General features: G+C 55.1%; 6 protein-coding genes across 6 annotated transcripts; 2 read left to right on the top strand and 4 right to left on the bottom strand.

The window, feature by feature from the left end:
- Positions 1–208: 208 nt before the first annotated feature.
- BKCO1_760007 (alcohol dehydrogenase) lies at positions 209–1,294 on the top strand (the record flags this gene model as incomplete). The annotated part of the gene is made up of 2 exons (XM_020279016.1): positions 209–351; positions 403–1,294. 2 exons carry the CDS (start codon positions 209–211, stop codon positions 1,292–1,294), a joined length of 1,035 nt encoding a protein of 344 aa, XP_020125885.1.
- Positions 1,295–1,707: 413 nt separating this feature from the next.
- BKCO1_760008 (uncharacterized protein) lies at positions 1,708–2,886 on the bottom strand (the record flags this gene model as incomplete). The annotated part of the gene is made up of 1 exon (XM_020279017.1): positions 1,708–2,886. The coding sequence occupies one exon, from the start codon at positions 2,884–2,886 to the stop codon at positions 1,708–1,710; it is 1,179 nt and encodes a 392-aa protein (XP_020125871.1).
- Positions 2,887–3,139: 253 nt separating this feature from the next.
- Positions 3,140–4,861, top strand: BKCO1_760009 (uncharacterized protein; the record flags this gene model as incomplete). The annotated part of the gene is made up of 3 exons (XM_020279018.1): positions 3,140–4,163; positions 4,325–4,786; positions 4,842–4,861. The coding sequence occupies 3 exons, from the start codon at positions 3,140–3,142 to the stop codon at positions 4,859–4,861; spliced, it is 1,506 nt and encodes a 501-aa protein (XP_020125870.1).
- Positions 4,862–6,307: 1,446 nt separating this feature from the next.
- BKCO1_7600010 (uncharacterized protein) lies at positions 6,308–8,155 on the bottom strand (the record flags this gene model as incomplete). Its single annotated transcript, XM_020278972.1, has 1 exon — positions 6,308–8,155. One exon carries the CDS (start codon positions 8,153–8,155, stop codon positions 6,308–6,310), a length of 1,848 nt encoding a protein of 615 aa, XP_020125878.1.
- Positions 8,156–8,940: 785 nt separating this feature from the next.
- Positions 8,941–9,243, bottom strand: BKCO1_7600011 (uncharacterized protein; the record flags this gene model as incomplete). The annotated part of the gene is made up of 1 exon (XM_020278973.1): positions 8,941–9,243. The coding sequence occupies one exon, from the start codon at positions 9,241–9,243 to the stop codon at positions 8,941–8,943; it is 303 nt and encodes a 100-aa protein (XP_020125877.1).
- Positions 9,244–11,159: 1,916 nt separating this feature from the next.
- BKCO1_7600012 (meiotically up-regulated protein) lies at positions 11,160–12,479 on the bottom strand (the record flags this gene model as incomplete). Its single annotated transcript, XM_020278974.1, has 1 exon — positions 11,160–12,479. One exon carries the CDS (start codon positions 12,477–12,479, stop codon positions 11,160–11,162), a length of 1,320 nt encoding a protein of 439 aa, XP_020125880.1.
- Positions 12,480–14,738: the final 2,259 nt, after the last annotated feature.

Raw genomic sequence — 14,738 nt, forward strand, 5'->3', positions numbered from 1 at the left:
TACTCTCGGCCTCTCGCACTTCCGAGTGCCGATGCATGCCATCATCCAGTCGCGACCAGACGGAACAATCATTATGCCGTCTTTCTCGTCTGCAGATTGTTTAAAGATAGGGTGTAGCGCGGATGAATTCGACTATTGTTCACAACAGCTCGTCCTTGTGGATATTCCAGCAACGAATAGCACAATCTTTCACTCAAAACGCATCACCATGTCCAACAAGGCAGCAGTGGTTGAGCAGATCGGCTCCCCTGTGGTCATCAAGACAGTGGAAAAGTATACTCCTGGCCCGGATGAGATTCTCGTGAAGAATGGAGTCATCAGCTTCAATCCCCTCGAGGCCAAGATGCAGAAGTAAGTGGGGATGGCACACTGCTGGATGAACAAGTGGATTAACGTTGGTAGATATGCTCCCGTCCCTTATCCCGTTCCAGCCATCCTCGGATTTTCTTCTGCCGGCACAGTCGATTCGGTTGGCTCCAACGTCAGCTACGTGAAGCCAGGCGACCGGGTCGTAGTGCTGGCGCCCCTCGGCACCACGGATCCCCGGACCCGCCATTTCCAAGAGTACTACATTGCCTTCCCACGGTATACATCGAATATCCCCCACAATGTGTCGCTTGAGGACGCCTCCTCGGTCCCGGCCAATCTCGTCACCATTGTCGGCGTCATGCATGCCATTTTCGGTCCTCAGCGGCCCAGCCCCGACGGAAAGAAGGCCGCGTCAAAGGGCAAAAAACTGCTGGTCTACGGAGGCAGCTCGAGCGTTGGTGGCTATGCAATCAAGTACGCCTCCGACCTCGGCTACGATGTCATCACCACCTCTTCGTCTCAGAACAAGGAATTTGTTACTTCCCTGGGCGCGACCAGCATCGTCGACCACAGGCAGTCTGCCGAGAAGATCGTCTCAGAGCTCAAGGCGCTCGGTCCCTTTGACGCTGTGTTCGATGCCATCGGTACCCCACAGCCAACCGCCATCCTCGGCAAGGTCCTCGCTGAGACGGGCGGGGGCACCATCTTCACCACGCTGCCCGAGTTCGGAGATGCCACTGCGTACGCAAGGCCGGAGAGTGTGAAGCGCGTGTACGATTCCTGGCCGCAGGTGCTGGACAAGGAGGAGCAGAAAGAGCTGTTGGAATGGACATATCATGTGTATATCCCCGAGGGACTGGGCAGCGGCGCCATCGTACCCACTCGAAACGTCGAGGTGCCAGGTGGCGTCGAGGGGATCCAGAAGATTCTGGACAAGTCTCTCGAAGGGGGCGTGAGTGGAAAGAGACTGATTACACGTGTTTAAGTCTACGTGGTCAATGTTAGCGGAGTCGAGCCCTCTGGCCCTATTGTTCCACTCTCTGGAGGGATGGACGAAGGATGAACTAGTCGTGGCGAAGACCGAAGGGGCAAAGATTCGGAGGGAGACGGCACAGAGTTTGTACGAGGTGGCAAAGGAGATGAATGCGAGGTTGGAGAGGAACGCGGATGGGCAGTTCATGTTTATAAAGGCGAATTGAAAGTCCGGATATTTTTTAATGATTTTTAACACCCTCTTACGACGCCCACTTCATCGTTATACTCCACCCATCCCGACCATACGACTCCTCCCTTTGGATTCTCTCTCTCCCCAGCGTGCAATGCCCCCGGTCTACCCCTTCGCACGTTTACAACCGATTCCATTCCAGTAAGGGCTGACACCAGAGTAGTACATAGCAGCTACCGCGACGCACGCACCACGCCGGTGCAAGCCTCCATCCAGTCGTCGTGCACAGCGCCGGTCTCTGTCGTGAAATGCAAGGTCCGGTTCGACTTCAGGGCGATGACGAAGGCACCGTAACTTTCTGATTCTTCGCACACCAGCAAGAAAAACGTGCGGCAACCGAGCTTGTTGCAATAAAAGTACTTGGTGGTGCGCGGCCCGAACTGCGGCAGGTGCAGCCAGGGTTCGGGGAGGCGGCACGCCAGCCGCTCGGCATCCAGATGGGCGCAGACGGGCAGATGTTGGAGGGTGGGCACGGCAGCGGCGATGGCGGCGGCCAGGGTGGGGTGCGGGATGCTGCGGTAGCGCGGGACCTGCATGCGGAAGTAGGTGCGCTCGAAGACGGCTCGTTTGGACACCAGGGGCCGCAGGGCGTACTTGTAGACCTCGGCGTCGCAGCGGTCGCACCGTAGCATCTTGTCGGCGCCCTCAATCTTCCTTATGCCGTCGTCGCCGAGGGCTGCCAGGTCCTCGTGGCGGAGCTGGCGGTGCGGGCACAGGGCGAGGGCGGTGGTGGCGCCCAGGCAGCGGCGCCACTGGAGCGCGCGGGTCTGCTCGAGGGGGCTGAAGAGGCTGCGCGGGTGCGTGGCACGGCAGTAGGAGCAAACGAGGAGGCCATGTTTGAGCGCGCCGTCGAGTTCGGCCAGACACGTGCGGGCGAAATGGTCGCGGCGGCAGCGGCTGGCGAGGTCGGCGCGGTCGTCCAAGGTGGCGGCGTGCGGATAGTACATGCGGCGGAAGTGGCGGCAGGTGGCGCGCAAGGCGAGTGCGTCGGCGGCGGGGAGGTATGCGACAATGGCGAGCACCAGCTCGTCGGGGAGGTGGCGAGACTTTGGAGCGGGAGCCACCCGGCACCCACGCAGTTTCCGCATCAGGTCCTGAAAGTGTCCCATGGCGAACCAGGCCCTCGTGAGTGTCGCGACCAGACACGGTGCGTACGGCGAGAAGCACCACCAGGCGGCCGCGAGCGTGCCGACTAGACACGGCACGGGGAGAATCAGCACCAGGAAAGCCCAAAATGCGAGCGGAAGGTCGTGCAGATCCGGTTCGTTAAGGATCACTTGGAACATCACAATGGAGAACACATCGCATACAAGGATAATGTAGCCAAAAGCCCACTTGTCCTCATCGTCCATGTTTATGGATTTCGGGTAGGCGAGCAACGGGCTTCTTGATATATATACGTCTGCGCCGGGCGAACCATGGCTGCTGGCAGACTAGACGGCCACGGTTCGCGTCGCTCTTTTCTCATCCTCTGGCCTTGGCGGCAGCGACGCGAACGCTGAGTTATCATGGGCGCGCCCGCGATGCAGACCCGCTGCCGTCGCAGACGATCGACTTGCCTGTTAGCGTTAAGCCCGACGCCGCCGGCAGCGGCCCAAGACATACATGCACGACGACAACACCTCCCACCCCAATGTGCACAACCAGGTACCCACCCTCAAGAGCGGATCGAACCGAGCGCCTTCCACGTCGAACCTACGCGAGCCGGTGGACGCTGGTGCCGGCGTCCGGTTGTTGTTGGGTCACTGGCATGATTCGGGAAGGCGCAACCCACCCGGCAACCATTTTCGCCGGCCAAGTCCCAACACATCCATCATTGACTCCGACGTCCCACGCTCCTCCGTCTCCACGCCAAAACACTCTCCCTCGTCACTCCCTCCCCATGCTGCCTCACCCTCGCACACCACCCCACGACCGGCCCACCCCACGCGAAACGCAGCCGGTTTACATCTACGGCATCAACCGCCTGGTGCTTACCTTGTGGGACACATCCAAGTCGGACAGGAGCGACTGCCACGTCACCTGCGCGACGGTGGTCAAGACGGTCTACAAAGCCATGGAGAAGAACATGGGCATCATCCTGCCCCGAGTGGACGAGAGACTCGAGGAGAAGGTCGCCGGCCTGCCCACCAGAACCCCCGCTCATCCGCCATGGACATCATCACCACTGGGGCTCTGACGCTCTGGCCCCGCCTCCTTCAACCCACCACAACCACCACCACCTCCCCCCTCTCCTCCCTCCACAGACGCCGCTCCTCTCCCCGGCCCAACGCCATGAGCACCATCACCACTGGGGCACTTCCTCCGCCTACGACGTGCCACCACCGTCATCCTCCCTCCACCAACGCCGCTACGCCCCGCCCGTCTGGTCCGTCCAGCCCCCCCGCCATCTCTCCTCCTCCTCCCCCTCCTCCTTCTCCTCCTCCTCCTCCGCTACCTCTCCGCCTCCTCCGCCTCTCCGCCTCCTCCTCCTTCTTCTCCTTCTCCTCTTTCTCCTCCTCCTCCGTACGCCGGAGCTCCCGGCGCCACTTCTCCTCCTCCTCCACCTCCCGGTACCCCCGGTCCAACACGATGACCACCACCACCACCAGTGGGTCGCACCACCACCACCACCACAACAACAACAACAGTGAATGCGGCAATCATCGCCACAATCATGGGAGGCCTATCGGCCATTATCACGGCGTGCGCCACGTTCTGGGAGTGGTTCCGGGGAGCCAGGGCGAAGGAAGATCCTGGGGAGGATTGAGACCGCCGCGAATGCGGTTGAGAACCGGCTACCAAATGTAGCCGAGATCGAGGCGCTGCGTGCCCGCATCAGCACGCTGGAACAAGAGGTCGCGGGCCTGCGGGCCAACCCCCGGCCCCAAATCCATCATCAGCACCACCACCACCAACACAAGTGGGATGCACCACCACCACCACCACCACCACAACCATCATCCTCCGCCGACTCCGCCACCGCCGCCACTCCTCCGCCCTCGCCGTCTGCGGCGAAGCCCGCCGCCACTCCTCCGCCCTCGCCGTCTGCCGCCTCCGCCGCCGCAGCCCCCGGCCCTGCCCCCGCCTCCGCCTCCCGCCGCGAAGGCAGCGGCGAAAGCTCGTCGAGCGGCGCGAGCCTGTCTCGCCCGGAGGGCGAATTACGCTCCCGCCGTGCCGCCAAGAAGCCCGCCCCATCAGGGAAGCAGGGTGCTGGTGGTGGTGGTAGTGGTAAGGAGGGGAAGGGGGGCGGCGAGCCTCCGAAGCACCCTCGTAAGTTGTTACAATCATAATCAAAGTAAGGGGTTTTTAGCTAACTGGCTTATAGCGATTAAGTTCAAATACTGATTGTCTTTTCGGCTCTCGTTTCTTTTTTTTTTCCGAGGTTTACTTTTCTGGACGTACGGTTCTTTGTTGTATGTCTTATTGTTAATGTTTTTGTTGATATGTTTGAAGTCCGAGGCGTTTTCGGTGGGCCAAAAGGTTGTTTTAATTGATAAGAATAATTAGATAGCGTAGCGTGCTCTAGCCACTTCGGATAAAGACTACTTGCATGGTCCGTTGCTAGTGCCTTTGCCGTATTCGTACCGGCTTGCTGAGTAGTGAGTCGGTCCAGCTCGGATTGAACCGTTGCTTCCGTTACGTCCACCTGGTGTCCGAATCCAGTCGTGTATGTTGAGGACGTGTTCGGCGGTTCTATGTTTTCGTTGAGTGGTGCCGGTTCGACGAATCCAGAATCGGTCGTGGCAGGCGTGTCGGTTCTCCAAGGCTCAGGTTCCTGATAGGAGCCGAAGGTTTTACTCGCAGGAAGCAGACAAGGTTGGCTACGTAGCCGTCGCCTGGTTTTCGCTGCTGCGGGACCCTGGATGGCGGAAAGTATCAGCCAGCCGTGGCTGGAACGATCAGTGCAGCTCCGACCGAAAATGCTCGTCAGCAATGCTACACGATACCGCCGACATCGCTTGCGGCATCGCGTATGGTGCAAGCCTTGTGTAATGCCCTCTTTGATCCTGTTATCCCTCCGGAATCGTAACTAAAGCTTTTTCGTTGAGGATTTGTGGAAGTTTGCAGGGCTCAGAGGGATAGGAATAGCCCTAACTGCGGGCCATGTCGACAAGTAAAGGTGTGTTGATGGTCGTGGTCCTGGTTCCTTTTTGCTTCGCAGCACCCAGCCTAAAGCATGCTAGCTCTACCCGGAAAGGCGCCAGAACTGGTGCATGCGTTGTCAAGTCGCACATCCCTTTGGTGGGTACAGAAGTTGTAGTAGCGAGTACACAATTAATCGGGAGATGCTGCTAAAGACTAAAGCGGTAACAACGTTCATTTTTTGACAAGGCTTCAAGTCGCTGAGGAGATCAGACCATTGACATGCATGCAATAAGCAGGGTGAGAGAGACCTTCACGGGGAACAAATATTCGCCCACTCTGAGATGATTCCAACCGCTTCTACGAAGGCACGACCCGGTTCTAAAAACATCAACCATTACCAGGACAAAGTTGGGTCCAAAAAAAAAAGCGCACGGCAACGGGTGCTATATTCTCCACCCTTAGAGTCTGCGCTGTTCTGGGACATGGCTGAAAATGAACTCAACATTGGCCCTCCTTCTGTACCAGCCCTCTCCGCCTTTGCTCTCCTCATCACAACTCTGCTGCTTACTAACGACTCGAGGCGCGAGGGGCAGCAGGTATGCACAAGCTTAAGAAGGGAGTTGGGGGCATGGCGGTGAAGCTTCTAAACACAATTAGAGTTCTTACTATAAAAAAGAAGATTATAAAGCTTGCGTCTGTCCTGGATTAATACTCCTTATTCGCCCTTACAGTGTCTGTAGCACGCTTCTCTTGATCTTCTATGAACACCATTTCCAGATGATTCCAGCCTACGGCATAGACTTTAACAACTTCCTTAAACAGTTCCATTGTCTCAATCCCGGCGCTAGTGTTTTGGAGCTTCTCTGTTGGCTTTGAAAGTAAAGCAAGGGCTGTCAGTTCGGAAATAGAGTCCCAAGCGGAAGAAGATATTCTAGAGAAACCGATGACGTAGATAATGAAAGTAGAAATATATACGATGTAAGCAATCAGAACTGCGAGTGACAGCTTTACTGCTAGACCCTGTGTAGAGTATAGCGGGCCGTTCACGAAGAACTTGTAGGTAGCAGCAAACTTTCCCTTGGTCTGAGAGTCTGGGACAGCAAACAGAGAGCCATCTGGTGGAAGAACAAAAGGGAAAGGGCCCGGCGGAAATTCTGAATTGTGGCGTCCGTATTCAAGAAGGGTAGACCAATGGGTTCCGCTGTCATAACCAGCATTCATCATTCCACTCACGACTAAAATCCCAATCGTCGATGTATATAGATCTCCATCAGCCGAAAGCCCGAGTGTATGCATCACCGAGTCGAATACTGATATGTTGGTATCGATGAAAGTGGGTGTAAGAAGCTGTGCCCAGTCCTTGGTGATCTTTGCTGCATGGCCATTCCAGGATATGTCTTTCGACTGAGTTATGGCGACATCAAACCCATCGCTGGCCCTTTGGAAAGTCGAGCTCTCTGCCCATCCAGCAATCACAGCGCAAAATTGGATAGCTTCCGCTGCTTGAAAAGGTGGAAGCACGAAGGCTCCGATGGAAAGCCCGGTGAGATCGGTGTCAAGTTCGATCCACTCTATGCTCCAGGTTGAACTCCTGGAAACATTGCTTGGGAGAAGTGGTTGAGATCCATTTGGTCCGGAAGCCATGTCCAGACTCTGTGAACACTCGACATAAGAAATTGGCTGTTTCCCGCGAACTTCCGTGGCTGCTTGGGTCATGCCCAACCGTAATACATCCCGAACTACCAATTGCGCACCAGACCACACAGACACAACGGAGCTTAGCAGAAACATCTGTAATGATGTGGCCGTGTAGGCCTTACTTGAGTTGCTGTGCTTGGAAATCCAATCTTCGAGCGTATTGGAGGAGAGCTTTGCCTTACGGTCACCATTCTCAAACGAGACCGCTTTGATTTCGAGGCTGGTAGCACCCGATCGAGATGCAAAGCTATCTTCAAAATAGCCAAAGCCTTTCAGATACTCCCATCCGGTGGACGGGCATGAATAGTTTACATTCCGGGTATCAATCATGGAAGAACATTCAGGCGCAACCAATTCGTGGCTGAGTGTGGACGGAAATAGTGCGTTGGAGCCTTCGGGCACGCCAAACCAGATTTTCTGCTCTATTACTGTGAAATCTCGCGTTCGTGGTATGAGGCCGACAGCGATCGATGGTCCAATAGCACTAGCCAAAAGGATGTTGAATATTGTGAAAATCACAAAGATTATTTTCCCTTGGCGTCTGAATGAGGTGGAAGAGATAGATCCGAGAAACTCCAAAGACCAGAGATAGCTTATATTCCTGAATGCTAGACCAGAGAATATGGCACCGAAAGGAAGGCCATCGGACCATGTCAGTTCATGGCGGAGGTACATATAAACAGGTCCGCTGATCGAGGCCTGAGCAAGTAACTCGACAAACTTAGCCAGGAACTGTAGCCATGTTGTTGAAACGTGGATTCCGACGTATTTGGTTCCAGTATTCAGGAAGACGATTGTGGACGTTGCAACCAGTGGGAGGAGGTGGATGCTCAAAGACGAAAGAGCGGGCAGCATCCCTCGGCGAATGGCGACTTTTTGGACTTCCACCGTTTTTCTCGAGCCGCCAATGGCCATCAAGCAAAGCATTTGGATATGTCGCAGGAAAACCGAGAGCTGGATACTCCAGCCTCGGCGGCCGGGACGACTAGAGGCACTGGACTCTTCAGAGCTTGTTGACCTGTCGCCACGTATTAGTTTGTTACGCACTAAGGTTATTTCAGATTGCGTTGTGCCATGCTAAAGAATACCTGAGTTCGTCACTATGTGGAATCCGGCATCCTGGCGCGATTTCGAGCGGGATGCCTCCGCCATGCTGAACAAGTGCACTGTACTCGGAATCTTCATGCGAAGGGCATGATTTTTGAGAAGCGCGTTGTGTGATCGAAGTTTCGGATTTACGCCGGGCGACTTGGTTGCTGTGGCTTTCGAAAGTCATCATGAGATGAAGCACTAGCTTTCGGGTGAAATCGAGGGGCTTGGGGTTAAATGGAAGGCAGAAATAATGGAGTCCTTTTCAGCTGAACTTCACGCTAATCCGTTTCCGGCTACTGCTTACTGTGGCGCATACATCTCTGTCCTGCAAGAGTGTACGAATCCATCTACGATCACCACCAATAGTTTTCCCAGTTTGAGGTTCACAACAACATCCCTGCCGGCTTCGTTGTCGCCCGAGGCCCGGATGCCAAAGCCGTAGTAGCGTGGAGCTCTCTGCGATAAGCCGCCACTAGACCGCTGTTGTCGCTGTCCTCCTGGGTTAGTGTGCAATCAGATTCCATCTGATTACCCGTGTCGTCATCTCCCTATGGGTGTGTAGATGATCTGGAGGACGGTGGTGGTGCAGCTGCGGTCTTGTATTCCATTCTGCCAGCGGCGTTGATGCTGTCGTGTTGAATCGGCTCGTGTGTCCGGTTTCTCTCGTCTTGCCGTCCTGGCTCATCATCCCCGGGTGCGGTTGGACTGGTGTCATGGTGTCCTGCCGTGGCGTCGTCTCGCCTATCAGTCGTGTCGTCGTCATCAATCATGCCGTGTTCTTCATTATTCTTGTGGTCATCTTCATCAGTCGCGTTATCTTCTTCGTCGGTCATATCGTCTTCATCGATCATATCATCGTTCTCAGTGGTCGTCGCTTTGCGCACCGTCTGGGCGCCGGGATGCTGCTGCTGCTGCTGCTCGCCGCGGTCATGCCCGGCTGGCTGCGACTGCGCCCCGACCAACACGGGCTCGGCGGCTCCTCCTCCGTCCACCTGCCGTCATTCCGGTCGTCTCAAGTGCCCTTTGTATCTGATCGAGCTGCTGCCCTGGCTGCTGGATTCTGGGGGCAACCTGGGCCTGAGCGGGGCGGCGGCGACCCGTCGCGCAGGACTCTCCTCGGGCGTCAAAGCGCGGACTTCGTCGCACACGGCCTGCAGCCGCTCGCAGGCGTCTGTCGTGGCCGCCGCGATGTCTCGAGGCACTCGTCCTTGGCCTCCTTAATGTCTATGATGACTCAGAGAGACACCTCATTCTATGGGTGTCAAGCAAGTAGGTAAGAAAGACAAAGCGCTCCGAAGGATTTTCAAACAAGACTTGAAAAAGAGTCCATCATGTCTCCCGTCAATCCTCATTGCTCCCAAGTTTGACAAAGCCAATTTCGAGCTTCAAGCGGCTGTTAAGCTTCTACGACGATGAAGCCTTCACGGACGCAGGTAACAAACGATATAGTCCTCTATAGATGGCGATCCAGATCTACAGGGACGAATTGATTGACTATAAGCATCTCTTCTTTGTTATATAAGTACTTGTTTCTCAAGTCCCCTCCTCCATCTTTCTCGACAAATGTACAGTAGAGACCGAAGGATACTATATATCGTTCTGTAATGGAATCTCTGATATAAGACATTTATATAATCGCTAGAACCCTTTCAAGCTATATTTGGCGCTGAGAGCCTGCCTCACATTACACTCCCATATTCGGCCATGCCATTTATGCCCCGGCTCTCTTTCGCAAATGTGGCTTGACTGGAGGTGCATGCACTATCGTGGGCGGTGGGAGTACTATATTTCTAGGGACAGGCACCGCTATTTAATATAATAGGATTAAATCAGTGGGCACGCTCATCTAGATAAAGGAAGATTAGAAAAGCGGTGTTAAGGCAGTAGACCGCTGGCACTCGACTAGTTCTAGTAGATGTGGCTCGGTGGGAAGACAAATAGCTCGGGATTAAGAGAGAGGAAGGTTATAGAAAGAACAAAAAAAGCCTCGATGAACCAGGGCGAGCCCACTAATTGGTGCAAGTAGCATTGCATGACGGACTCAACGCCACCCCCACCCTCACCGCCAGAAAGGTAGTGCAGCGACTACAGAGATACATGGGATGACTGGTGCTGGGATAAATGCTTTGGAGGCATATGGGGGCTCATCCATCCGCGAACGCTTCTGCAGCGCCGAAGTGGCTCAAAAGAAAATATAGCTATGTATGCGACGTTGACTACCTGATCCCTGGCTACCCGAGCGCTGGAGATGAAGCCGTCAATATGTTAGACGAAGCTGGTCGGCCTTAGGTGTGGACCTATTATGAAAAGTAGAACAACACTTCGACGGTTTGAAGCCAGTGGGAGCCGTGGCGTGGGCTTTGATGGTGAAGTTCTCATTGTGGAGCGGCTGTATGCAGCTTTCAAAGCTGATGGAGTTTCCATATTGGACCACGCTCTTTAGAAACAAACCTTGAAGCGTTTCTTCTATTCGCTCGTAGGGAATCGGGGCTGTCTGCCTTTCTTGAATCCTCCATAAGACCCTATAGCCACCTGTGACTAACTTCGCGAGTTGTTCCAACATCCAACGGGCAGGTCAGGCTCTCTGTTTGAGCGCAAATAAGCGGCTGCACAGCTCAGGAAAAACCTCATGATAGGATTCGCTATAGGAAAATAATACTGTAGAACAGACTTGTTTACAATCCACAAGAAAAAAAATAGCCATTTTGTTCAACGCTGCGCCCACTCATTTGTACTCTCGCGCCTCCTCCTCTTACAGCGATGAACTCTAAGGCTGCTGCATCCACTGCCGATGTCGCCTGAAAACTTCTTTGAACGTCTCTTCCTCTTTCAGCTCTGCATTTCCCCGCAAGCATTCTATCTTCTCGGGCCAAGGGCTCTGCAGAAGTCGATGCGCGTACGGCTGCCGCCTGATCCATCCTGCCCAAGCCTGAATAACCTTCTGCGCAAATTCAGGACTGCACCGAAACCACTCCCGATGTCCGGAATGTCCATTTTTACACGTCCAAAGTTCTTTGAGCTCATCCAGGTGGGCCAGGACCAGCTTTTCCACGCGCTTGGCCCACGGCACGTACTCCTCGACGTATCGTTTCTGCAGGCTCGGTAACTTACACGCACCCCGTATGTCCGAGAGGCGTGTCTCCGGGTTGTCCGCCCGCCCGATTTTGACGAGGTTGGGGAGCTCGGTCGACTGAAAGATGTAGATGTGGCTGACACCGTCCTTCTCGCTCAGCATTGTGCCCATCTTCTCGCGCAGGCTCTTTTCAAGCTTGTCGACGGAGCGCCGAGCCAGCACGTCGAACGGGCTCTTCAGGCCAGCATCCTTGACGTGGAACTCGCAGCCGTCCGGTGGCGTAGCGTCGTCGTCGTCGTCGTCGTCGTCGTCGTCGTCGTCGTCATCGTCGTCGCTGGTGATGGCAAGGCGGCCCATGGCCTCCTGAACCTCCTCCTCATTCTCCATCATCATCGCCGCCGCTTGGTCGCTCGATTTCTCGGCCGCGCGGCTCGCCTTTGGTCGGGAAAGGCCCCGCGCTGCAGCCGCCTGGCTTGGGGACGGAGAAGTCGGTGACGGCGGCGCGCGTGGGACTGTCGCGGCCGGCATGCGGGTCGGCGCGCTGCTTGGCGCTGAGCGGCTCGCTTGGATGCGGGGGCGCTCGGCGGCAGAGAGCTTGTGGGCGCCGAATCTCTGCCCTCTGGATGGCGGGGGATTATGTCGCCTGGTTCCCGGAGGGGCCGTGCGTGATACATGCTGCACATGGCGCTCGACTTGGCTGGGTGTGACGGGACGGTCTCCTGCTGAAGGGTTCGAGTTGGTGTTGGACGCTTCGCCTATGCGTTGGTGTTGGGAGCTCGAGGGTGGTGTTGACATGAAGTAATAGTTCGTCTGTATCAGGGTTTCAACGTTGAAGATGGTGTTTCCCGTGGTGACGCTTTCATGCTCCGTGATGCGGTCTCCCTCATCCGGTGATTCCACAGTAGTCACGGGAGACTGGGGCTCGCTGGGGCTTGCCGACTGTTCCGAGTCTTCGTCAATCTCGGAGAGTATATGAGAGATGTGTCCTTTCCAGAGATTGGTGTAGTATTCCATCCAGAACCAATGTGAGTGTTCCTTGCAGAGAAGAAGACAGATGAGCGGTTGAATCTGGCTGAGACGGAGTGAGCCTTTCCCTTGCTCATTGTTATCTTCCGACTGTCCGTCTCTTCCATTTCCGGCTCTTCTATCATCACTTCTATGTCTTTCTCCGCATACACCCCTGAAAGCGCGGTGGACAATTATTCGAGCGGCCTTTATCTTCTTCTGGGCTACATCATATTCACATCGCTCATTCTTCCTATAATGAGCGATGCACGGGAATGAGCGCTGCTCCCTGTCCAGTAGCTGCCTAATTGCACTAGAGAAATGCATCAGCCCCGGGTGAGGCGGCAGCGATGGTTGTTGCTCCAGTCGGGGCTCGGCACTCTTCGACCTCTGCCACTGCACCGGTCGATCATGCGGCTGGTAGAGGAAGAAGCCCTGCTCGCGGTGAGTCTCCGTCATATATCCCGTTTTCGGAATCAGAACATCCTCGGTTCGAAGCGCCTCGAACAGGGGCTCCGCGTGTTCTTCTTGCTTTCGATGCTTCTTGCAGAGGAGGATATTAGTGAGCTTTCTAGCGACCACTTTGTCGAAGGGTAGCCCCGAGCTGTGAACTTTTTTGAGAACGTCGTCAAACTCCTTGACTCCCGGCACGTAGGATGCACTGCAACGATGGCTGAGGTTGTCAACGATAGCGAAACATCTGCGTTTATTGCGTCCGTCTATCGCTTCAATGGCTCGAACAATGGACTGGAGTGGGTGTGGAGAGGTCGTCATCATAGCAGTATCGTCTGAGGGGAGCAAGTAGCAAATGGTCGGTGGCCAAGTAGAACGCCAACCCCGTGGCTGGGAACCTCCTTAATTTATGTTCATATACCTTGCGGTCGGTACTACTACCTAAAGATCGTTGACCCTGGCTCCTACGTGCCGCGCATCGTGGGGGCGATTTACTACGCCGCAAGCTAACGCAACTTTTTCTTAGTAATTCAACAGCAGCGATAAGGCTCTCGAGAAGCCAAACGGTCCATAAATCTAACGTACTTATCCCTAGGCAAACATGGGCAGTATTAGTCTTGATTTAAGTTATCCCCATGGAGTGACCTAAGTGTTGCGAATGCGGTAAACTTCTAGGTAGAGCACTCATCCCGACGCTGGGTAGATTGGCCCCCACGCGGCTTTGCTCTCGGGATTCGTAGTCCCGAAGCCGTGACTATCTTGTCCCAACTTGACCTCCTTGCGCGGGGGTAGTACTCCTTTGGGGTGCGCGCTATGCGGATGGCGTGCTGTGCCGCCTCCTATCAGTAGCGATGGTGGGGGGCTTCAATGGCGATACATCTCCTGTTCGAAATTCTATTTGGTGGGCGGCACGTCGCTACAAGGGTAGATGACGGTGGGAGATGCGGGCTAGCGTTGGCCCCCACTTACAGGCTACATGCCGCACCTCTCAGGGGTATTCTGTATCCGATGACTGGAGCGAAGTTGCTGTTTCACTGAAAGCTTAGCCTTTGCGACCGCCAGGATCAACACGGATACTCCGTTATGACTAGGGACTGTTAACACTGCCGCTATCGCTGCTGGCATTGCTATTACCCCGGTTTTTGCCCGCTCTGCCGGGCAGCGGTAGAAGACTTGTAAGCACCGTAGCAAGGGCTGTCGGACCTGTCTTAAGGGAGCCATACCCAACTCACCGCACACGGCGTCGGGCAGAAAGCGCGCTTGCGTCTCGGCCGGCAGCCGGGCGTAGTGTTACGAACCCCAGGGCGTAAGGGCTTTATGACCCCAAGAGCGGGAAGCCCGCACGGGAAAAAGTACTAACATGTGCTGTCGATAGATTGGCGAGGCAGAATCTATCAGAAGGGCCCCCAGCTTCGAGTAGTTGTTATATTTGGTGCTCGCTGCCGCTGCTGCTAGTGGTAATGTTTGCCGCCGCCGCCGCTGTTGCTGGTGAGCGCTCGCCGCCGCCGCTGCTGCTGGTGAACGCTCGCCGCCGCTGTTGCTGCACATCGGATACGAGCAGTTTCACGTTCATTTAGCAATCTGTGAAAAACATTGTAGTGTCGTGGTCCGCGAAATATCAATGGGGAAAACTACTACGGGCTTAGCAGAGTAGCTGCTCTACGCCCGGCTACTAATTGTGTTTGCGGTAGGCAAACGTCGCCCCACATTTTAAAGCAACGCGTTATCACCATGTTTTTCAATGAGACTGCTCGGCTTTTAGTATATGACCAAGTTGATATTTGTACTAGACAATTTGAACATCTCCTTGAAACT

The sequence above is a fragment of the Diplodia corticola genome (assembly GCF_001883845.1).
Source record: "Diplodia corticola strain CBS 112549 chromosome Unknown scaffold76, whole genome shotgun sequence".
Classification (NCBI taxonomy): domain Eukaryota; kingdom Fungi; phylum Ascomycota; class Dothideomycetes; order Botryosphaeriales; family Botryosphaeriaceae; genus Diplodia; species Diplodia corticola.